Source organism: Solanum dulcamara, chromosome 2, assembly GCF_947179165.1.
Source record: "Solanum dulcamara chromosome 2, daSolDulc1.2, whole genome shotgun sequence".
Lineage (NCBI taxonomy): Eukaryota > Viridiplantae > Streptophyta > Magnoliopsida > Solanales > Solanaceae > Solanum > Solanum dulcamara.
In genome coordinates this window covers 82,312,233-82,335,916 of record NC_077238.1, presented here as the reverse complement: position 1 = coordinate 82,335,916, position 23,684 = coordinate 82,312,233, and the positions used below count along the sequence as shown (strand labels likewise).

Sequence of the window (23,684 nt, the reverse complement as noted above, 5' to 3'; positions counted from 1 at the left end):
TGAGTATATTTTATATAATAATATGAATTTGAATTAATTAAATTAGTGTATTTTGAATAATAAATGGTCAATAGTTATTGGGTTGCAGATAGACTCAAAACTTTGTGGTTTACACATGACCAACCACATGGTTAACTCCCAAGAACCCATGTGCACCCAAAAAAAGAATAATAAAATATATTTGTAAAATTATATTTCTGTGTATTTTTTTTGTTTGTTTTTATATTAGAGTAGATTCCTACACCTTTTGAAATATTAAATTACCAAAAAATAAACAAATTAGTGAATAGGTTAAAATCCTCATAATTTATCATTATTTTGCAAAATCCATTAATCATCATAAACTCATGTTAAAATATCTTTGAAGGAATATGATATACTACAAAAGTTTTTTGGGGGATTTTTTTTTATTTTGAGTGAATAAGTTAAAATTCTCTTAAACTATCACAGTTTTATGAGTATTATATCGAAATTATTAGGTGTTCACATAATCGTTGAATTATCATGAAATTGTTATGCCACGTAAATAAATTTTAAAGATTTTTTTTTCATTTACCATGCATCTCTCTCAGCAAGTTATTTCAAATATTTTACTACATATTTTATCGGATATTTATAATTTAGATATGAAATTATTTTTTTTAAAAAAAGATGACAGTAGTTTAGAAATTGAAGGGGAGCTTTGAAGTAACTGGTAAAGTTGTTGTATAGACCCTTGTGGTCGGACCCTTTCCCGAATCCTGCGCATAGCGGAAATTTTAGTGCACGGGCTGCCCTTTTTAGTTTAGAAAGTCTTAAACTAATTTAAAAAAATAAAAGAATCAGCAGTGGCTCTAATTTATAAATTCTAAAACATGAAGACTGTGGTCTTTCGTTTTAAGATAAAGCCTAGATGACTTCAAATTTTTCTTCTTTCACATCAACTAAGCCATTCAAGAATCTGCTAGAGAAACTAACATTTCTGCACCAAAAAATCAACTGAAAAGACTACAGGTGAGCTTTGAAACTTATTGAACTTTTATATATACTTATTTTGTGTAACAGTAGATTGAGATGAGCTTAAATAGAGCGACATCGATCTATGAGAATTCATGTAGCTGACCTCAATTTGTTTGAGACTGTGACGTTGTTGTTTGTTTACAAGTTCAAAGGGTCAGATTTACTCAATTTATATTCGGTTTGTTCTACTTTATATGGATGGCATAGAGTTTAAGAAAGAAAGATTTTAGAATTCGTAGTTGAAAACAAGATATAGATATTTATATGGCAATGAAATGAGAAGTTGGTTAATCTAATAAATTATGTTGGTCGGACTCTGTAAAAATGTTGTTTCACCCGCGTTGGATCTTCCAAAAATACACTATTTTGTGCATTTTTGGAGGATCTGACACGCACTCATCAAATATTTTTGAAGTTTCCGAGCAACATAGTGAATAAATAAACACATGAGATCTAGCAGTCAGTTGGAGGAGAAATTAGGAAACCATAACATTCAAATCTTGACTGGCTTCCTAGTGGTTCATGTTTAACTAGTGTTTAGCCATAAAGTTCTTAGATTATTTTTTGAAAAATTTATCTTCAAAGATCTATTTGATTAGTTGTTAGGACTTTCCCTCAAAAAACTTCAAATTGCAAAAAATTTAAATTCAAAAACTTCAAGTTTCAACTTCAAAACATATGGCCAAACGATAACTTAAATCCAAGAAGCCAAATAAATCATTTGAATGAAGTTACTGGCCATGTTGGTTTCCAGGGTTCCTATTATGTCATGGAACTAAGTTCTATGCACCGACAATATGAAAAATATTTACACACTCAAGTCACTTATAAAGTAATTCCTTCAACAAGGAGTATCATCCAACACCGCTTGACCAAGAATGTTCATTAAATATACAACAATAACATACTCAGTGAAATTCCACAAGTGGGGTCTGGAGAGGATGGTGCGTACACAACCTTACCCCTACCTTATAAGGGCAGAGAGGTTATTTTTTATAGACCCTCAACTCAAGTATGAATGCAACATCAATTTGGGACAAAAAGGTTGAAAGGTTAAGAACCTCTGAAGCTAAAATTCAAGCCACATACAAGCCAAGTTGTGATAATAGGCTGACACCGCTTATGAAAAATTCTGTGTACGTCGTTGATTGCTGTCACGAGTTAAAATTCACTGATAGTGTAGAAAGTGTCATTTGGCTTGAGGTCTAACTCTTTCCCATCACCACAGGCACACAAAAAATGGAACCAGAAGAAAGCATAAAGCCTCATGCCATAATGATACCAGTACCTCTACAAGGCCACATTGTACAATTCATCAATCTTGCAATAAAGCTTGCATCAAAGGGTCTCACCATAACTTTTGTCAATACACATTTAACTCATCAAAGGTTGATGAAAGCTCAATCAATCTCTGAAAACTCTCTGGATTACAACATTTTCTCCGAGGCACAGAAGTCTGGCCTTGACATACGATACACAACGATAAGTGATGGTTTCCCACTGAATTTCGATCGGATGGGCAACCATGATCAGTTCATGGAAGGGTTCTTCCATGTTTTCTCAGCACATGTGGATGATCTGGTTGGAAATCTTGTCGATTCTAACCATAATCCTCCAGTTTCTTGCCTAATTGCTGACACTTTCTTTGTCTGGCCATCAGAGATTGCCAAGAAATATAATCTTGTTAACATATCATTCTGGACTGAAGCAGCTCTGGCATTCACAAGTTACTATCATATGGACCTTTTAAAAATAAATGGTCACTTTGGTTCTCAAGGTAACCCCCCCCCCCCCCCCCAAATAACATTTTTGTGTCATTAGCTTAAGTTGAATGCAATAACACCAGCTATAGCAAGTTTCATTACATTGATTGTGTACTAAAATTTCAACGGATCAACAGATAATCGTGAGGACACGATAGATTATATACCAGGCGTTCAAGCTATTGAACCAGGAGATCTTCCTTCATACATTCAAGATTCAGAGACATGGAGTATAATGCACCGGTACATATTCAAGTCACTTGAAGATGCACGGAAAGCAGACATGATCATCTGCAACACATTACAAGAGCTAGAGTCCTCAACAATATCAGCTCTACAAGAGAAGAAGCCATTCTATGCACTAGGACCAATTTTCCCAAATGGATTCACCAAAAGCACCACTCCAACGAACCTATGGGTGGAATCAGACTGCAACCAGTGGCTAAACAGTAAGCGAAAAGGTTCAGTTATGTACATTTCATTTGGGAGTCTTGCAAATATTAGTAGACAAGATATTCTTGAAATGGCTCATGGACTTCTCCTTAGCAGAGTTAGCTTTATTTGGGTGGTTCGTCCCGACATCACATGGTCGTTAGAAAGTAAGCTTTTGCCGCCAAGATTTGAGGACAGCGTAAAAGACAGAGGATTAGTGGTGTCATGGTGTAGCCAAATTGATGTAATTTCACATCCAGCTATTGGAGGATTCTTGACACATTGCGGGTGGAATTCAGTTTTGGAGAGTATTTGGTGCAAAGTTCCAATGTTGTGTTTTCCTATATTCACTGATCAATTTACAAACAGGAAACTGGTGATCAGTGAGTGGAAGGTTGGTTTTAATCTTAGCAGTGGAAGAATCCTCAGAAGACAGGAAATTGCACAGAAAATAGACTGTTTCATCACTGAAGCCAATGAATTAAGGATCAATCTAGAGGAAACAAGGAAGAAGCTAGAAGATGCATTATCTGAAAACGGATCTTCAGGAAGAAACTACAAACAATTAGTCTGTGACATCAAGTCCAAAATTCAGCAGAAAAGCAAGAGTAACAAGACAAGCTTTATTTAGTATGGTAACTAGAAGAAATATCTGTATTGGAACAAAATGCATGCATATATGATCCATATAACGGATCCCAACTTATTTCCAGATTGAAGCTTAGTCAACTGATTGATTGAACAATAATAAATATATTAATGGTCCATCCCTTCTCCGGATCATGGTGGGAGCTTAGTGCACCGGCTTATCCCTTTTCACAGAGGAAGCTTAGTCAACTGATTGATTGAACAAGAATAAATAAATGTTGTTCCACATTCTTCAGCATAGATTTTCTCCAACCAATCGCGGAGACAAACTTATTTTAGTATGTGTAACTAGCTATGTTAATCAGACTCTTCAAAAATGTTGTCAAATGCATGTCGGATCCACAAAAAATAGTGCATTTTTAGAGGTTACGACATGCGTAAAGCAACATTTTTGGAGAATCCAAGCAGAACGCTAGAAGAAACATTTGTACTGGGATGAAATGCATACATATGATTCATGTAACCAATTCCAACTTATATGGAATTGAAGCTAAGTCCACAGGTTGATTTGAACACCATAATAAGTCAGATTAGAGTATACTCTTGTCTCATCAGTTTCATAAGAATATCACTAATTCAATTTACAATAGTAACTCCCACAAAGTGAGGTTTGGGGAGGGTAGAGTATACGCAGATTTTTCCTTACCTCGTGGAGGTGGAGAAGTTGTTTCCGAAAGATCCTAGGCGTGAATCAAAGTCGTAATGAAAATGGAAAATGATAGTGAAAAGGGAAAGCAGTGCAAAGCATACATCGGCAAAATAATGCGATCATCCAAACACAATAAACAATAGATGGTAACATATAAAAAAAACAAGAAACCGACTAATATTACGACAAACACGGTGCTCCATACTATACAACAGTAGCAAAATTGACAAAACTAGCATGAACATTAATCACTAAAGTTTACTATAATCACATAAACAAAGCCTCAAAAGACTCAGAATGCTCAGCAAGCTTATCTCTTGTTCCTTCCAATTGCTCCTTCAACAGCATCAGCTCATTCAAATTTCTCGACCCAAAAGACCCAATTTCAGGGGGGAAATGGTCATCAATAACGGTGTTAATATCGCCGCAAGTTTAAGGCTTCCCACTGGGTGAAAAAACAACAATGGCGACTCGAGCAGCAGTCATGGATTCAACTTCTGAAGCTTTTTTGAAAAGTCCTTTACGTCTTTTTGAAAATGTCGCCATTCTTGAAATTTCTTTGATGATTTGCTTGATTTCTATCTTCTTCTTCCCTGTACCCATCTCATCCAATTCTTCTTCTGTACAAGTGATAAGTATATACAAAACAAATTTTCAAATATTCAAATTTGCCTCCAATTTCTTAGAGTTTCATTAGGTGTCAAGAGCAAAAACGAAACTTTATGATTTGAATTTGCTGTTTATCTTAGAGTTTCGTTAGGCGTTTTTGAGTAAAGAGTAGACTTTATGAGTGATATTTATCCTCGGCTTAGAGTTTTGTTAGGGGTTAGGAATAAAAGCGAGACGTTATGATTTGAATTTACCCTCATCTTACATTAGGCATTCCAAAGCAAAAACGAGATTTTTATGAGTTAAATTTATCCTCTCGTGGGATTACTGTAGTTATGTTATTGAGTGGAACACTAAAATACCAAACTTTAGCATATATTCCTCCTTTATGCCTCTTTGTTTTCGATTGGCGATGGGAGCTCGTGGTTAAAGGGTGGTGTAGCGTAATGGTCAATGATGCAGGTAAAAATCACAAAAATTCTTGATGATATTCTTTTTATCTGTTTAAGCCTTGATGAATAATTTCATGTTTATTATGTTTTATATTTTGTTATTAGACATTTTGTGGAAATAACCTCTTGCAGAAATGCATGGTACGTATAGTAAACTAGCTTTGTAGTCCGACTCTTTCCCAAACCCCGCACATCACGAGAGCTAGTGGACCGGGCTGACCTTCTAAGTTATTAGACTTTTGGCTGAGCACTAATGCACTATTCTAGTTGTAACTTTTAGCCTAATATGCAGGCACCAATTAGTAACCTTTGTGATGAGAAGGGCTTATTATTTGATTCCCAGTTTTGAATCATTTGTTTTCAAGAAAATACATGGGAATTTTATCCTTTCAGTGATTGATTCAGAAGGTGAGAATTTATCAGAAACCATCGTCTATCTTTGTTTCACAAGGTAGGGATAAGGTCTCCGTACACCTCACCCTTCCAAGATCTGATTTTGTAGGGTTACATTGAGTATATTATTGAAGAAAGACCAAGTCACAGTGATAAGTTTCATACTCGGAGTCAAACCCGATAGCTTTGATTTATGGTGAAGAACATAATTTTGTTTGGTAATCCTATTTTTTCTTGGTTTGCTAAAAGTAGCTATCCTTAGCCTTCTTCCAAGTCCAAGCATTAAACTGAGTTACGTACGTACGAAATCTCAACTTACCTCTCCACTACAAAAGTTAAAGGACTTTCACACCCTTTGTATAGGATGGGTTATTGGATACGATCTTAGAGTTTTCAAATTCAACAATATTAGAGTTTCACAAAAATAAGTTTTGATTTCTCCGCCTTTAATAAAAGATCTTGAATTCGAACCCTTGATATTTAGTGAATAAGCTACCGGTTGAAAGTACATTCCCTTTAAATGAATCCTACACCAGTGCGATCCCAAATTTGTTTGGCTGATTTCGAATATCAAATAGTTAAATCAAAAATCATATTACACTAAGTTAAATTCAAATTTATATCTTTTATTCTTCAATTATTGTTTACATTTTCCATAGATACTTGTTGAAATTTGTAATTGGTCACACCATATACGTATATTATTCTGTACATTTAGATAGAGTAATATTGCCATAATAGATTAACTACAATTAATTTCTTCCTTCAATTCACTTCAAAAGAAACTAAATTATACACAAAAATTGGAAAAAAAATTGAAAATTAATTTTCATTCTTCTTTTTGCTTCCATTCAAACCCTATAAACCTACAAGGAGAATACCTAATTTTGTATTCAGAAATAGTCTCTAGTTTAGGTGACCAAATTTGCCCTTTTGGACCAACTAATTGTTCATAATGTTTCTTTAATTCTGGTGTATTACATAAATACTTGCCATCACTAGGACTTGTAGTTGTAATAATATTTTCTTGATCTTCATTTCCTCTTCTAAGTAGCTTAATTATGAACTCTGGTGACACTTTTATCAAAACCCTACCATTTTCCGCCTTTACGTATTGAAAAATAGGGTTCTTGAAGTTGACTGGAGTCCGTCTAGGGTTTGAGCCCAGGGTTGCCAGAGTAGAGGCAGAGAGCACGTTGCACGATGAAAAGTAATCTAGAGGGAGAATAAAGTACGTATCGCCATTCTTAAGCTTATCGTCTATGTTTAAGGAGGGAATAGGGTTTCCGATGTAGAATGAGTCTGCATGGCAAACCATGCAGTCTGGGAACTCGAACATTATCTCTCCGGCTAGCCTTTTTCCGGTGACCACCCTTTTCATTCCATCGTGAAATATTAGGTTTACCATTAATGATCTTGAAGGACATATGAAGTAGCAACAAGATGAAAATATTGCCTTCCCCATTTTATTTTATTTTTTGTTTATTGATTTTTTGGAGGTTGAAAGGAAGAAAAATGTGACAAAGAGTTGTTGGAATAATGATTTTAGGTTTTCGGAATTAGGGTTTATAAATGGAGAAGTAGTTGACTTGAGAATAGGTCAATACTGGTGGCTTTGAATATTTCTTTATTATGTGTATCAAGTTGTATGTATATATAATTTTTGTCCATAAGCTAAACCATTTTTTTGTTTTTTCGTTCGCTATTTGATATTTGTATTGGAGTCGATCCTAAATTTAAATTTGTGTTAAAGGATAAAGTATTTTCTAACTAAAACGATTCTATACATTACTATAGTTTGAATATGAAATCTACAGTTAAAAGGTGAACTAAATCATTAAAGTTGCCATTTGATATAATAATTAAATTTGCCCTTTAGGGTGGGGTAGAGGCAATCCAATGGGATAATATGAAAGAAAATCAAAAAGCTCAAAAGTCAATAGTCTTTCTATCAACATGATAAGTAGTATACTCAAATTTAACATCATCTATCCTATTAATTATATTTATCTCGTGTACGTTTTATATTCATAGTCAATTGGCAAATTAAAGTCTCTATACTTATTTATATTAGATGTTTATATTATTTTTTGATTTTTGACTTGTTAATTATTTAAAAAGCCTAAAAGCTTAAACTCAAAACGTCTGATTAAAAATAAAAAATATATATTTATTGTTTTGCCATAATCCTTTGTGAATTCAACAACTAAACAATACATTAAGTATTTAGGGAATTAAGTTACTATAACAAGAATTCAACTTCAAAAGAAGTTGAACTAATAGTCGTTGACTTTCAATAAGCCACTAATTAGCTATCATTAAATTTTCGAGAGGGGTGATTAGATTCCTTCACTCTTATCAAAATTATAGATTTTAGATTCGATTTCAAAAAATAAAAATAAACTTTGATAAAAGCATTTTTGCCTTTAATAAATTCTACGTGATATGAAAATAAATTAGTCGGACCTATCATGAAAATTTACATTTCTTTTTATAACTTTTGCTATTGTATTTAAGTATAAAAATGATCATTTTAAGCATCATAATAGATTGTTATTTTTAATGACACTTCCAAGATTTATTTTTTTCTTTTGTAAAAGGACACATGACAATAATTAATTTGATAAGGTCTTTTTTTGTTGTTAAGAATGAATATGTAATGGGAACACCAACTCCAAGTCTACTTATATAATTTTTTTCTCATAATCTTATTTATTTTCATTAATCCAAGTTTAAACAAGTAATTAAAATGTGATTTTCTTTTCATACCTAGAAACTAATTATAATGTGACTAGAAAATTGAATAAGTAGATTCATCCTCCCAAGACTAGGTTGACATTCCCTAATATTACTCCATCTGTTTCAAATTATATATCGTGTTATTTTTTACACGCTTCTTTAAGAAAACATTCATTAGGATGAATTTTTTTGACTATAATTCATCTTTATATGTGTCTTAAGATATATCACTAGCTCTTTATTGAAATTTTAATTGATATCTTTATAGTCTTCAAGAATAATTACTATCTACTAAAGATAAAATGAGAAAATTAAAAATAATTAATTTTGTCTTGATCTTCTAAAATAACAAAATATTTTGAGATAATTTGTTTTAGACATCATGACAGATAATTTGAAAGAGAGAATTTATCATGTAAACATTATATTGATAACATTAAAAATGGTCAATGAAATGTGACAAATTAATTATGACTTATTTAAAGACCTTGCCCTACTTAGAGGACCATATTCAATATCAAAAAGGCAATTTTCATAAGCACATAAGCAAATTGATAAAAATCCAACTCTCTTATTTGGACCCCCAATTATTGTTTAGTGGATAAAAAACATTTTTTTATTAAATCATTTTCATTCGATATTATTCATTTTCTAACCTAATTAATCCAAGTTCGAATAGAAAAGTTTCATTTTGAGACTAAAATAGGTGAATTCATTTTCCAGATTTAAATCCAAAATTTTGGTTAAAATGAAGGAGTCCACGACACAATTTGGTTGTACAAAACATAAATTGCAGATAAGCATGTTTATCTGCCAAAAGCTTTCATTAAAGACCACATTAAAGCTTGTGGTGTTTTATTTATCCACGTCATTAAAGAAGAATAAACTTTAATATTAGGTTGGCGTATAGATTTAATTTTTTTATTTAATATTTTGAAGAATTCAATTTTTGGAAGATAATTAAAGGAAAGTTGTGGTAGGATTAGTCTTTTGAAGATCCGAAAGCATATTTAATCACAATATTATATTACTAAATGTTTTGACTATTCAAATAGTAAAATAATGTCAATTATGACTTTTTTGATAAAATTTGCATGTTATTGTTTTTGGACTTGGCTTGTAGAAGCATGTTGGTTTGATTTTAGAATAAATGCAAGTTATGCTATTGTTTTGATTTTTGATATGGTATTTGATATTTGCATTAAAATTCGATTATCTTTAAATTTGCGTATTGCAGGTTTTTTGTTGGGTTGGGGTAGGGTAGGGTGGGGGGATGGGGGGTGAGGGGGCTCCCAACATAATGCAAATTATGTTTTCACACACCATGGCTTTAGTTACTATTTTTAATTTTCTTTGTTCTATGGTAAACCAAAGGAGCCATAAATTTTTGAACAATGGATAGTGCTTTGGTCTATAATAAGGGCAAAATTAAAATATATGTGGGTGAGAGTTGTTGGTAAAACAATGTGAAATATATAAATTTAAGTATATTAGGTCATGTTCATTAAAATGTGTTCAATATTGTGTACAAATAATTTATATAGATTCTTATTGTTATTAATAAAAAGATTGTGAAGACAAGTTCATTATTAGTAGCAGCCTCTAATTTATATTAATTTTCAGTGTAATTGATGGAATACTCTTCGGAAAAATGACTTTTTTGAGTTGAGGGTCTATCGAAAATAACATTTTTATTTTTGAAAATATTTGCGTATACCATATCCGCTCCAGATCGTATCAATGTAACTATATGTTAATATTGAAATGTAAATTAAATAATCTTTTTTCAATCAAAGAATGATACATTTGATTTTGAGGTGAATTTGACATATATTCATCTATCAATAGACTTTTAAACCAACTAAAATATGTGAAAATTTGATTATTATAATTTATTTGTTGCTTTAAATATAGACAAGTTTAACAAGAATGAAAATGTTAATGGTCATTTGCAAGAGCTATTTAGGTGGAATAAATGTATATGAAGTTTTTGTTTGACTTATAGGTCATAGGTTTGAGTCCAAAAATTAGCCATTAATGTTTGCGCCAAATAAATCGTCTATATCAAACCTCTTTGGAGTACAGCCTTATCATGGAAAGACTTGTGAACACGAAATACTTCATGTATCGAATTGGCCTTTGTAAGTATAGTGACTATACTTTTCTATATCTATTTAAAAGAGAAGAGGAACAACAAACAGTTGTTCTTGGAATCTACAAGAATTACAATCCAAGCCAAACCAGACTACTCTTAAACTCATTCACAAATTCAAACTTCAAGGGTGTCACTCTAATTTATAGACAATAGCTACAGTAAAACCTCTATAAATGCATATGATTTGGACCGAAAAAAATTATTCATTTATTGAGATTATTAGTTTATCAATAAATACATAAAATATTTATTTATTGATAAATAAATATTTATTATTTTAGAGAGTATTTTGCAGTATGTGCCATGAGAAAGAAAAAAAATTGAATTAAGAATTTCAAAAGTGTAAATCTAGGAAACTAAAAAGAGTAGTCTTTGCATATTTATTATTTAAATTTAGGAAAGCTAAACGAATTTAGTGAAGTTTAATGTTTCTAATTGTATTCACGTATATAGAATATGGAGAGATTTCAAGCAATGACTAAATTGTCAAACTATTTGGTACAATACGAACAAAATATTCCGGAAATTGTGTTCGTTCTTCAAAAAGTTAAGAATGAGATTAATTTTGATTTTGGTGGAAAGAAAAAACAATCAACTATAGAATCATATTTTAAAAAGAAATAGTTATTGATCTAGTCAATAATATATATAAATTCTTGATGTATTCTAGTAATTATTACTTTATACTTTTTTGGGGGGCCTTTAATATTTTATTTTTAATAATTATTTAATGCATTTAGCGAGAATATTACTTTAATATAACTGACCCAAGTCGGGATCGGAGAAAAATATTCGAGATTATTTTTACTGTATTACTGATAACTTGCAATTCCATGGCATAAAAGCCAAGTTCAAACTCTATTAAACCAAAATGAAGTTGTACATCATATTTCATAGTGAAAAAAGCCAAAGAAAATGACGAATATGGTCGCTGGCGAGTTCCCTTGAAGAGAAAACTTGCGCTAACAGAGGGTGATGCAGACAGACAAGGCAAATGTCACAAACTTTACGACCTTAAAACTTGTCGATGACATTCAGTAGCTTTCAATTCTATGCTCCAACAATTCCTTGATGAACGTATTCGATGCAGCTAGCAAAGGGCTGGCACAAAATTACCACCGTTAACTTTCCTCGTGGGCACAGATTTCACAAGAGCATCATAAAGTGCTCAAGATCATTCGTTTACTTCAATGGTTGTGTGTGGCTGGGCTACTCTTCAAGCATTTCAGAAAGAATACATTATGTTCCTTATTTCTGATTCCCTTCTCTTGCAAATCCTAGAGCATTGGCAAATATTCTTTTAGCAGCACCAATATGTTCTTCGTGAATACTATCTTTGTGAACCTTCACATCCCTTTTTACTGGTGTCGATGAACCAGTCCCATCGGTGTTTTTAGGTGTGCTCTTCTTCATATGTGGTGATCTACTGTCATTTGATTTGTTGCTTTTGGGGTTACCACCTGAACCGGGATATTTTGTTGGGGGAGTTTTACCCTCCGTACAAGTCTGCTTGCCCAAATTTGTCGGTCGTTCTTCCTTTTGCTGGATATTTACATCCTTGACTTGTTCTTCACATTGCTCAATATTTGCATGGTGGATCTCTAGGTTAGCTGGCCTGGTTCTTTGGCCAAGTGCATGTGCAATCATACGACGGGCAACCGTAGGATCTTTTTGAGGTCTATCCTTCAAACATTGTCTTGTCTCACCTTGATCAACAGAAAAAATTCGTTTTCGGGCAGCCATATATGCTTCTTCCCTCTCCTCAAGCGAAAGGTTAAAGATTGGTGTTGGTGTCTCTTCTGCCTTTGACCCTGAAAAGCAACAACAATGCTTATTTTGTTGCTTACCTTTCTAGTACTTAAAAAGTGTCTGTCATGTTCGAATTTTGATAACTTGTTTGGACATTAAAATAATTAGATTTCATATGAAACTGCATGAATATTTTCCCCGTTTTTCAGACACTGACAGCGCTTTCTCCCTACTTTAAAGGATTTTTTCTTAATAAGGTAAGATATATTATTCATCGAAAGCATCCAGAGAATCCTGTATTACAAAAAGTATGATCCTTGGTTCCTATACTTTCCCATCTTTTCAAGTTCTCACCTACGGAAGTAGTAAAATATGTAAGGTGATTATTATCCATTTCCGGAATACATAAATCTTAGAATGCCTCATACATTAGAGGCGAAACAATACCTTCTGAACCTTCTTTTCTTCTATATATCACATCTACAGTCCTTGGAGATTGGAGTTCGTCATACTGCCACAGGAGATCACTAATGAGAATGGAAGGTCTGCAAATTGAGTTCCCAAAAATGTTAGAACACAATGAACTAACAATGACAAACTTTATCACTAAAAAGTTCAGCACTTCATGTCATTTCAGAAGGGGAAACAGCTATGTGCAAGAGGGTTGTATTTGATTTGTCTGTCCTACTTACCAACAATATGAGATATTATATGGATGCAGTGGTGTTGAAGTTGCTAACCTTGGGCCTTGAGATGGTTTATATTATGTTTCCGCGGCTGAAGTCGAGAGGCAATAAGAGTATTGGAGATTTTGTGCATGTAACCAGCGGGTGTGGGTCCTCCAGAGAAGCAGAGACAATCTTGGAATGGGTGGTCCAAATGAGGAAAGTGACTGCTGGTCCATCGGAGGGTTTCAAGTCTGGGAGATGCTTTTTTAACTATTCCAATTTCTACCAAGAACGAAGACTGGACAAGTCTTAAAGATGGATTGATGCAGAACCAGAACGAGAGGAGGGAGAAATTATCAGGGAAATATTAAAGAAGGGAAAATGACCATAAGTTGAGCGGAATGGAGAGTAAGAGAGAGGGGGTCAGGATTTTTTTTTTTTTTTTTTTTTTTTGGGGGGGGGGGGGACCGGGAATACTGACAACAACATACCCAGTGAAATCCCACAAGTGGAGCCGGGAATATTGACAATTAAAAAAAAAGAACAATGAAGAATAAAATCTAATCTAAAATCTCGCTTTAAAGAATATGAAACTACCGTTACTTTTTGCTCCAACTATCCTAAGAGAGTTTGTTCTTTGATTGATATCCTAAAGTGTGAATTTTAGCTACTGATGAAAATAAAAACTTTTACAGCGAGTGTGAATTGTTCAGCCACAAAACTAGCTATGTAAGCGCAGACTTAAAAACACAAGTTTCGAGCTTGCAAGACATAAGCACACACAAATTGCAGCACACCTGCACCTATGATGCTCCAGATAGCACGAGATTCAAAAGTTTTCCGTTATTTCTTTAAATCCATGTCCAGTCAAACTAAGACACTTAAATTGGGACAGAGGGAGTAGCTTAGAATCAGCCCTAGCAACTCTGACAACATAATGTTGTAGGCAACGTTGTTCACCTAAAAGGTCTATAATATCAAACATTTGCACAAACAACCAAACAAGACACTACAGATGCTCTGGCAGAATATATATATATGCTCATGGATTTCAATTAAGATGTTTCTATAGAATTGCAATATAACATTAACATGAGTTTCGGACAGTGCAACTTTCTTTTTACATACATTGATGTATCAGAGCAACGCTCCAAGACCAAGTGCCGTTCTTCCCCTTCACCAACTGATTGATGAGAAAACCTGCCAGAACAAGACAGTTTACACTTGACAATAGCTCAACAAACAAAGTACACTATGATATAAAGCAATCAACATTCTGAGCGCAATTACCCAAAAATATCAGCAAGACGATGTAAGAGAAGACGGTTATATGGATTCGTTGGTTCAAGCTCCAAGATTCCATCAGAACTGCATAAAAGTACTAGATTTATTATGAGTTGTACCCTCAGGAAAAAAATAGCATTTACACACTGTATAATGAGAAAAAGGTATTTCAATTTAATCCATAGAATATCATTGTTATACTCCTCCTTTGAATCAATTGATAAATACAAATTTCTGTTAAAAAGCGTTGATAAGTACATTTAAAAAACAAAGAGGGATTTAGTTTTACAGGAGATAGATGTCAAGAACAATTGGGATAATTTCACGACAAATGAGGTGCAGATATTGTTTGCTGATTTACGATGAAAATGAACTAGTATTACTTAACTAACAGAGTCTAAACCCACATAGGCTGAAGCTGTGATGGAAAATAGCAACTTATAATATTGTCAAGGCTTGTGGACATCAGATAACAAACTATGACTAGTGTCAGAGAAATGAATTGAGGGAGATGAGGCACAATTGTATGAGACAAAGAGGAGAGCAAAAGTAAAAAGCAAACTAACAAACTATGACAAATGGTAATTCCTCGCTGCTTGATGATGTCATGAAGTACATGTTCTCTTGAAACAACTAAAAGTTAAATTGTTTGCTATTAACACAGGCAATTATAAGTCTCCATCTTCATAACCTCCAGTCTGATTAACTCTTCACACTAAATACCTGGTATCATCAAGAAGGAAATTGACTAGGGTCTCCTCCATAGATAAGATAAGATGCTTGCAAGGAAGATTATCTTTGATAAGAAAAGCCAGTTCCTCTACCTGCATTAATACGATGTAAGGGTCAATAGAAAATCAAGCCAAGCGAAAAAACACTTACCATTGGAAGGATAAAGATTGCATTAGGGAATAAGAAAATAAAATTGTACACTGATTGTTTAAGTAAAAGATTGTTAACCATCAAGTAAAACTGATTTACCACGAATATCGAATGATCAGAGAGGTAGACATAGGCCGAAGAAGTATTGGGAGAGGTGATTAGACTGGACATAACACGGTTTCAAATTACCGAAGACATGACGTTAGATAGGAAGTTATGGAGGACACGGATTAGGTTAGAAGGTTAGTAGGCAGTTGAGCTTTGTCTCACTTTTCCCTACATACTAGTTAGTCATAGTATTACTCTTGTAGTTTCCTGTACTTTGATTATCGTAGTATTTTGTTGTAACAACTGCTCCTTTTTCCAGACTGTTTGTCATGCTCTCTGTAGTATTTTTCCATGGCTTCTCCACTTTGGCATTTCTTTTCCAAAATTAAACTACTAGTCACGGCTTATTGCAACAAAATACTAAGCAAAAACATATTTTTACTAGTCAATCATTCCCTGCAAACCAACTTCTTAAATCACAATCTATAGTCCAACAACTTTCTGTCAAAAGTTTCATAATTCAGCAAAATTGAGCTACTCTTGTAACATTTTTTCACTTATTTTCTTCTCATACAACACCTTTCCCCTATTTTACCCAAAATTAAACTACCAATACGGCTTATTGCAACAAAATACTAAGCAAAAACATATGTTTACTAGTCAATCATTCCCCGCGAATCAACTTCTTAAATCACAATCTATAGTCCAACAACTTTCTGTCAAAAGTTTCATAGTTCAGCAAAATTGAGCTACTCTTGTAACATTTTTTCTCTTATTTCTTCTCATATAACATCTTTCCCCTATATTACCCAAAATTAAACTGCCAATCACGGCTTATTGCAACAAAATACTAAGCAAAAACATATTTTTACTAGTCAATCATTTCCCGCGAACCAACTTCTTAAATCACAATCTATAGTCCAACAACTTTCTGTCAAAACTTTCAGACTTGAGCAAAATTGAGTTAATCTTTGAAACGTGTTTTCACTCATTTCTTCTTATACAACAACTTTCTCCTATTTTACTCAAAATTAAAATCTCAATTACTGCCTTTTCCTACAAAATACTAAGCAAAAACACAACTTTTACATGTAAATCAACCCCCCACCCACCCCTGAACCAACAATAAGCCCTATACCAAACACCCTTTTTTGTACAAAACTTCTATCAAAGTACCAAACATCCAAAATATCAACTAAGAGTACATTCCAAACTAATTGGGCAAACAATTTACAAATCCAAAGTAAATAAAAACTAAAGAATCTCTTCAAATCTCAAACTTATCATTACCCAAACCTAAAAATTACAAATAAACACTTTAATATTAAATAGAACATAAATTCCTCACCATGGCAAATTCTGTAAGACTCATTGTGGGTAATGATCAAGAATCGTAAAGGGTGTAAAACCCAGAAATTTTCTTGAATTTCTTTTCAGTTTGTTCCACTTGATTTTTAAGGAAATTTTGGAACACTTTTGCGAAAGAGGAGAGGGCGAAAGTCTTGCGACGATTTGGTGGAATAACAATTTTACAAAAATATGTAAAAAAAAAAAAAAATATTCTAAATTGGGTATTATTTTGATGAATATATTCTATTTTTTGTCATTATATATAAAGCAAAAGTCTTAACCACTTATAAAGTCGAGAAGTTATAAATTTAAATTATGCAAATAACTACTTAACAGAAATACGTGATAAAGACTAAAGCTCCATACAATAGATCATGTTCCGATTCTTTTTTGAATCCTATCTATAACGAAAGTTCAGTGGCCATGCTATTTTTTAATATTAAAAAATATCATTATCATATTATAAATTGTGCTAATTTTTTATATGCTCGTTGTTTTATATTACTTGACGCTTATCTTTAATAAAATTATTGGTTAATGTTAGCAAATTAATTGGATTTAATACTATTTAAAAAATTTAAAGCATAATTAAGAAAAATAAATTTCTAATAAAATTGAATTTTATAACATGAAAATAAATATAATATGATTGAAATGTAATTATATCACAAGGGCATGACCTTAGATAGAAAGGAGTGAAGGCCGAGTATTAGGATAGAAGGCTAGTAGGGGTATAATGTTGTCTTGCCTTGTGATGATTTAGGGTTGGTGTTTAATCGTGTCATTATAATTGTGTTGTTATTATCTTTTAATTATCACATTATTTTATTACTATTATTGTTCTTGTCTTATAAAATTTACATTGCTTTTCGTTTTAGTCATTATGCTATATATATTATTTTTCTCTCTTACTTGGGGCTGATATTTTTGAGCCGAGGGTCTTTCGAAAACAGTCTCTCAATCTCCATGAGGTAATGGTAATGATAAGATCCGAATACACTCTATTCTCCACGGAACTCACTTATAAATTTCACCAAGTATGTTGTTCTTTGTTGTTGAAATGTAATTTAATAGATCCCCAAATATTACATATATATCTAGGATGACTGAGTAGCAATAATACATTTCTTATTACTAATATAACATAACGTTTACGTACCATTAAGAATAACAACAACAACCCAGTGAAATCCCACAACGTGGGTCTGGGGAGGGTAAATTGTACGCAGACCTTACTCATACCAAGATAGGACGGCTGTTTCCGAAAGACTCTCAGCTCAATAAAGCATAAAACAAAGCATACAAAGGCGTTAGATAAGGATAAGAAGTTAAGAGGTTTACGTACCATTAAGAACATGAATTAAATATAAATGATATGTGACGAAGTAAAAGCTGAGAGTATTATTTATTGAAAACAATTATAGATATGCTAGTATAATCATGATCGTCTACATGGAAATTGTTACTTTGATCTACATCATTTTTCGTTGTCGAATTCACATATATAATCTTATGATGAATATTCAATAATATCTTGACTTTCATTTGTTGATATATCGATACCAAGGAGAGACAAGTCTTTCCGCAACAAATCTGCATTCTTGAATTGAAGGCCTTTGAGTCCGAGTTCAATTGCAGCTTCAACGTTCCTCATCCTGGACAATCAATGATACAACTCAACAACAACAACAACATACCCAGTAAAATTCCACTAAGTGGATTTGGAGAGGATAGAGTGTATGCAGACCTTACCACTACCTCGAGGAGGTAGAGAGAAAAATAACAAGGATGTGGGATGCATCCAAGATGCGGACACTCTGTCTATATAGTGGCGATATGAAAATCATATTGAGACCGAAGTCAAATTTGTGGTCAAGGGATAGCTAACCGTACATTGTTAAGGGATGTAACGATCCACGAGAAGAGAAAAACCATGGTAGCAAAATCAACATGTCCTAGATGTTTAAGTTCTCTTTACTAGTTACCTCAGTATCATTTATCCAACACGGGTGGTGCAACATTTTTTAAGAGTTCGAGCAACATAGCTTTAAAGCAGACACTATTAATGGGACATACCTGTCATCAATAAAAATGCAGTTGGAAGCTTTTACATTGAGATGCTTTACAACTTCTAAATAAAAATCAGGATCAGGCTTCCGTTTTCCTGTTGACATATGAAAAACAAAATCAGGTCTATGTTCCGATGGGATTCACCTTGACACCTTTATATAATGTCTTGTGTGTCACAACTCCACAAGTTTAAGGATACAGAACTTTTCGACAAGGAAAAAAAGCATATCAGGATCCGAAATTTCACAAATTTGAGATGCAGTCGACAGAAAAAAGGATAAAACAATCAGCATTTGAAATATAAGTCTTGCGGACCAAGTAACTTTGACTGTATGATTGAACATATTAAACTTTTACAACACATTTAGATAGATACTCAACCCACAAAGCGATCAAAAGATGATCTATAGAGCCAAATATTCAACTAAGCCGTTGCAAACACTGAAATGGACATGTCACTTCATTGATTCTCACTAAGAATCCTGACAAAAAAGAAATACGAAACTGACTCTCAAAGGTAGGAAAACTTTTAAAGGTCCAAACTCCAAAGCAAACTACAACAACATACCTGGTCTAATCGCACAAAGTGGGGTTTGGGGAGGGTAGGTGTACGTATATAGACCTTACCCCTATCTAGGCAGTAGAGAGGTTGTTTCCAATAGACCCTCGGAAACTCCAAAAATCAAGTATATAAGTGAAAATCTTTAAGTGGTGTGCTTTGTCTCGGATTTCTCTTTCTAGTCAGCATATTTCTATTCAAGTTTTTTTTTTGGATAAAGCCTATGCATCTATCCAAGTAGTAACCATCAAGATGTTAACTGTTGAACTTTTGATTGCAGGGGCGTAGCCACCATTATAGTTACGGGTTCGGTATAACTCAATGGCTTCGATTCAAACCCTGTATTTATCTAAAACCACTTAATATGTATAAATTATCTATCCAGAACCTAGTAAGCAAAAACAATTGTGATCTAGAACCCATAAACGAAATCCCGGATCTGCCTCTTGGTGCTTGTGTAAGCATCCCAAAACTCTACATATGCAGGAATACATAAGGAGCTAGTCACATCAACAATGAAATATTAAAGGGCAGCCCGATGTACAAAGCATCCCATGTTAGCAGGATCCGGGAAAGGGCTGCACCCCAACGGGCAACGGGTGTGATGTAAACAATCAACCCAAAAGCAAGCATTAGTGGCTCTTTCACGGTTCGACTAATGAAATATTGATCAAACAAAAGTGGAGAGATAGAAAGTCTGTGAAGGTAAAGAGAAAACTACCAAATATACAGGAACAAAATGTCCAAGATAGGTAATTCGAGAGTTTTAGCTCGTCCTCAATCATTTGGTACCTGTAAAAAGAACAAACTTTGAAACACTTGAATATTTGAATTTTGAAAGTAATGAAGGTTTGATTAATTATTTTTATTTTGTATAATATTGGCCTAAGGCAAGTTTATATGGAGTATCATGGTAAGTAATGATTTATATAGCCGACTCCATCTTTGTTTGGGACTAAGACGTAGTTGTCATACCAGATTGGATAATTTGTGAAAGCGTGGATTTCATAGCCATTTTTTTTCAAAGAATTCAATAACCCTTCAACACCTTCAAGGTAGGAATATCCTCTTCTCATACAGTTTTTGAGACCTGACAAAAAGTAGTTTTTCAGTTTACAATGAACAAACAAAAGTTGCTAATAGATCGAAAAAGTAACAATTTAATCAACCTTCTCTAACATTGATCATACTAACACAGAAGACGATGGAACAATTAGGAAATGATGGTAGGAACTTCCTTGGAAAGAAGTCGAAAGTAGTCTTTATACATCAATTCTTAGCAATAAGGCCCATTCTGCACTTCCTCGACGACTTTACACATTCAGACAAGAATAAATGGTTGAGGCAACATCTTATACCATTTAGCGTTTTTATTCAAATTTTGTATCTCCTCTTCATAATAAGAAAAGATTGAGAGAGTACAATGGACAGATTTACTGAAGCATGAGCTAAAATGAAAATATGAATTCATCCTGTCAAAATTAATACATCATGAATCACGAAGTTGTCTGAAACTGTGTGAAAAGGTGCTGATATCCAGAATGTCTAACATACCTTCTATATCAAAAGATCTTCCATCCTTGAAGAATTTCCTAGTCAACTCGTCCTGATAAGAGTAGTATAACAAACTTTTATAAATTAAAAAAAAAAAGAGAGAAAAAACTGTCTAGGGAAGTCAAAAAAGAACTCTTCTTCCAGTTCAACTTTCAAAAAGTAAATTGGACTATAAATGTCGAATCTCCTTTAGGAGTTAAGATTGTCAAAAGATGTCATCAGGAAGATGGCTTATGGAACTCAAAAAGAGAGACAAGTGTGCACACACGCACACAAAACAAAGGAAAATGCAACATTCACAGCTTAATGAACAAGGGTGATTTATTGGATACGAACACAAATTATTTCCATTCCTTTAATATTTTTCTTGTCTTCTGATAAGGGTTATAGCACATACGCTCATAAATAACAGAGAAATAATTAAATGAAAAGGCCATCTACGGGAGTGCTTATATTATAGACACATAAAAAAACACTAGAAAAGGGCAGCCCAACGCACAAAACATCCGCGTTAGTAGGGTCCGGGGAAGGGTCACACCCCAAGGGGTGTGATGTAGACAACCTACCCTAATGCAAGCATTAGTGACTTCTTTCACACTCGAACCCGTGACCTATAGGTCACACGGAAACAACTTTACCGTTGCTCCGAGATTCCCCTCCACACATAAAAGAACTCTGAGAGAGAGAATTGCCATCATAGAGGGAAAAATGTCTTATGTGCTCCCAAGTAAAAAGTGTATGAAAAATTAGATTATATTTGATTTAGTCAATCAAAAAAAGAACAGACATATTCTTCACCTTTCGAGATAAAAGAAATAGAATAAATAGTAATATGCCTCCATTAAAATGTCTAGCTACTTGAAGCAGTTACAAGTAGAACACACTTCTCAACATACCTCAGTGATAAGGCCTTTTTCAAACTCAATCCAGGAAGTTGGATGCTTGCTTTCCAGCAATTCTTTCATTGACATTCTGAATAAAAACTCTCAATTTGAAACAGGACAAAAAAAGATTTAGAAGCTAAAAAATAAAAGAGAAAAGAACAAAATCTGGTCTGGTTTGAATGAAAAATAATAGGAAAAAACAAGGGAAGAAAGAAACGAGATAAAAGAACTCCACCCATGATAGTTTAAAGGTTCGTGACTTCTTGACGTGTAACCACCCATAGTTCTATGGGTCTAGACCTGCGGATGACTCGCAGGAGTTTATTCGACAGTTGCGGCGTACGTTGAGAATAATTAGGGCTTCTAAGACTGAGTCTGTTGAGTAGGCTTCATATCGGTTGCGTGATGTAGCTTTTAATTGGTATGAGTCTTGGGAGTTGTCTAAGGGAAAGGGTGCTCCTCCAGCGGCATGGGATGAGTTTGTGTAGGCCTTTCTTGGCCACTTTCTACCTCCGTAGATGAGACGATCTAGAGTGGATAGATTCTAACATTTGAGGCAGAATTGTAGGAGTGTTCGAGATTATAGTCTTGAGTTTGACTCATTGGCGAGATATGAGCCCACTATTGTAGCTGATATGGCTAACATAGTGCATCTTTATGTGATGGGGCTGGATCGTTATTTGATTGATAGATGTATGGCAATGACTTCCCAGCCAGGAATTGATATTGCTCGGGTACAGGCATATGCACAGGAGGTAGAAGATCGACACAGGGGGCGTCAGTCCGATAGAGATTATGATAGAAGCCAGCATAAGATAGCTAGATCAGTTGGCTATCCGAGTGAGTTTCGAGGCAGGCAACCTCAGCAGTAGTATAGTAGATATCCTTCTCAGCCAGCACGAAGTGCACCCCCACAGCTTACTGGTAGGAGATTTGATAGTACAGGGTATTCAAGAGCTGGTCAGAGCTCCAGGGCTTCAGGTTCACAGATGCACGGGAATTTGAGTTGGTCGAGGCCACCATTGCCTCGGTGTGCTCGTTGTGGTAGGCCTCATTTTGAGGAATGCCATTTTTCCACAGGTGATTGTTTTAATTGGGGCCGTCAAGGCCATATCATGAGGGAATGTCCATTCATGGGTAATTTAAGTGGTGCAGCTCAGCCTACTGGGTTAGTTGCTGGTTCATCTTCTTCTGTGGCTATGCGCCCTATGGGGTAGGGTAATCAGACACCAGCAGGTCGTGGTAAAGGCCGTAAATACCCATTGAGTTATTGACACATCAAATTCAAGAATTCCAGCATAACAAGACGACATAAAAATGGGATCTTTAAACTTAACAGAAAAAGTATATGAAAAGGGGCAAACTAAACTCAACATAGTAAATACCCATTGAGTTATTGACACAGCAAATTCAAGAATTCCAGCATAACAAGACAACATAAAAATGAGATCTTTAAAGTCAACAGTAAATACCTGAAGAAAGCAGGGACATCATGGTAAAAAGGGTCACGAACAATAGTATCCATAACATCAAAAAGCAAAATTGGAAGTTTTTTCTGAGCCACCATTGTTGATGCTGATGAAGTGACACTGCAACTTATATTGTTAGTACTAAAAGACCCCATTTTTGCAGATTTACAAGAAGATGTTTTCTTCACTATAAATGGGAAACTGATACTACAAGCAGAAGAAGGTCTAAATGATATCAATAAAGCCATGTAGCATTTGGATTATTCTTGGTTTCTGCAAAGATTTGTAAATGTGTTTTTTGGCTAACAAGGAGGAGTTAATTATTCTT

General features: G+C 34.0%; 4 protein-coding genes and 1 pseudogene across 4 annotated transcripts; 1 reads left to right on the top strand and 4 right to left on the bottom strand.

Annotated features, from left to right (window-relative positions):
- Positions 1 to 866: 866 nt before the first annotated feature.
- LOC129881124 (UDP-glycosyltransferase 86A1-like) lies at positions 867 to 4,070 on the top strand. The gene is made up of 3 exons (XM_055955478.1): positions 867 to 993; positions 2,228 to 2,776; positions 2,900 to 4,070. Exons 2-3 carry the CDS (start codon positions 2,239 to 2,241, stop codon positions 3,823 to 3,825), a joined length of 1,464 nt encoding a protein of 487 aa, XP_055811453.1. The 5' UTR covers positions 867 to 993; positions 2,228 to 2,238; the 3' UTR covers positions 3,826 to 4,070.
- A 688-nt stretch (positions 4,071 to 4,758) lies between these two features.
- LOC129878959 (agamous-like MADS-box protein AGL23) lies at positions 4,759 to 5,094 on the bottom strand (annotated as a pseudogene).
- A 1,680-nt stretch (positions 5,095 to 6,774) lies between these two features.
- LOC129873867 (uncharacterized) lies at positions 6,775 to 7,549 on the bottom strand. Its single transcript, XM_055949058.1, has one exon. The coding sequence runs from the start codon at positions 7,408 to 7,410 to the stop codon at positions 6,775 to 6,777; it is 636 nt and encodes a 211-aa protein (XP_055805033.1). The 5' UTR covers positions 7,411 to 7,549.
- Positions 7,550 to 11,630: 4,081 nt separating this feature from the next.
- Positions 11,631 to 17,025, bottom strand: LOC129881123 (uncharacterized). The gene is made up of 6 exons (XM_055955477.1): positions 16,819 to 17,025; positions 15,264 to 15,364; positions 14,547 to 14,624; positions 14,385 to 14,456; positions 13,036 to 13,133; positions 11,631 to 12,650 (listed from the first exon to the last, which is right to left on the bottom strand). Exons 1-6 carry the CDS (start codon positions 16,840 to 16,842, stop codon positions 12,088 to 12,090), a joined length of 936 nt encoding a protein of 311 aa, XP_055811452.1. The 5' UTR covers positions 16,843 to 17,025; the 3' UTR covers positions 11,631 to 12,087.
- A 1,163-nt stretch (positions 17,026 to 18,188) lies between these two features.
- LOC129881122 (flavin mononucleotide hydrolase 1, chloroplatic) lies at positions 18,189 to 23,684 on the bottom strand. The gene is made up of 7 exons (XM_055955475.1): positions 23,360 to 23,684; positions 21,900 to 21,975; positions 21,004 to 21,055; positions 20,425 to 20,539; positions 20,171 to 20,241; positions 18,897 to 18,984; positions 18,189 to 18,475 (listed from the first exon to the last, which is right to left on the bottom strand). Exons 1-7 carry the CDS (start codon positions 23,602 to 23,604, stop codon positions 18,331 to 18,333), a joined length of 792 nt encoding a protein of 263 aa, XP_055811450.1. The 5' UTR covers positions 23,605 to 23,684; the 3' UTR covers positions 18,189 to 18,330.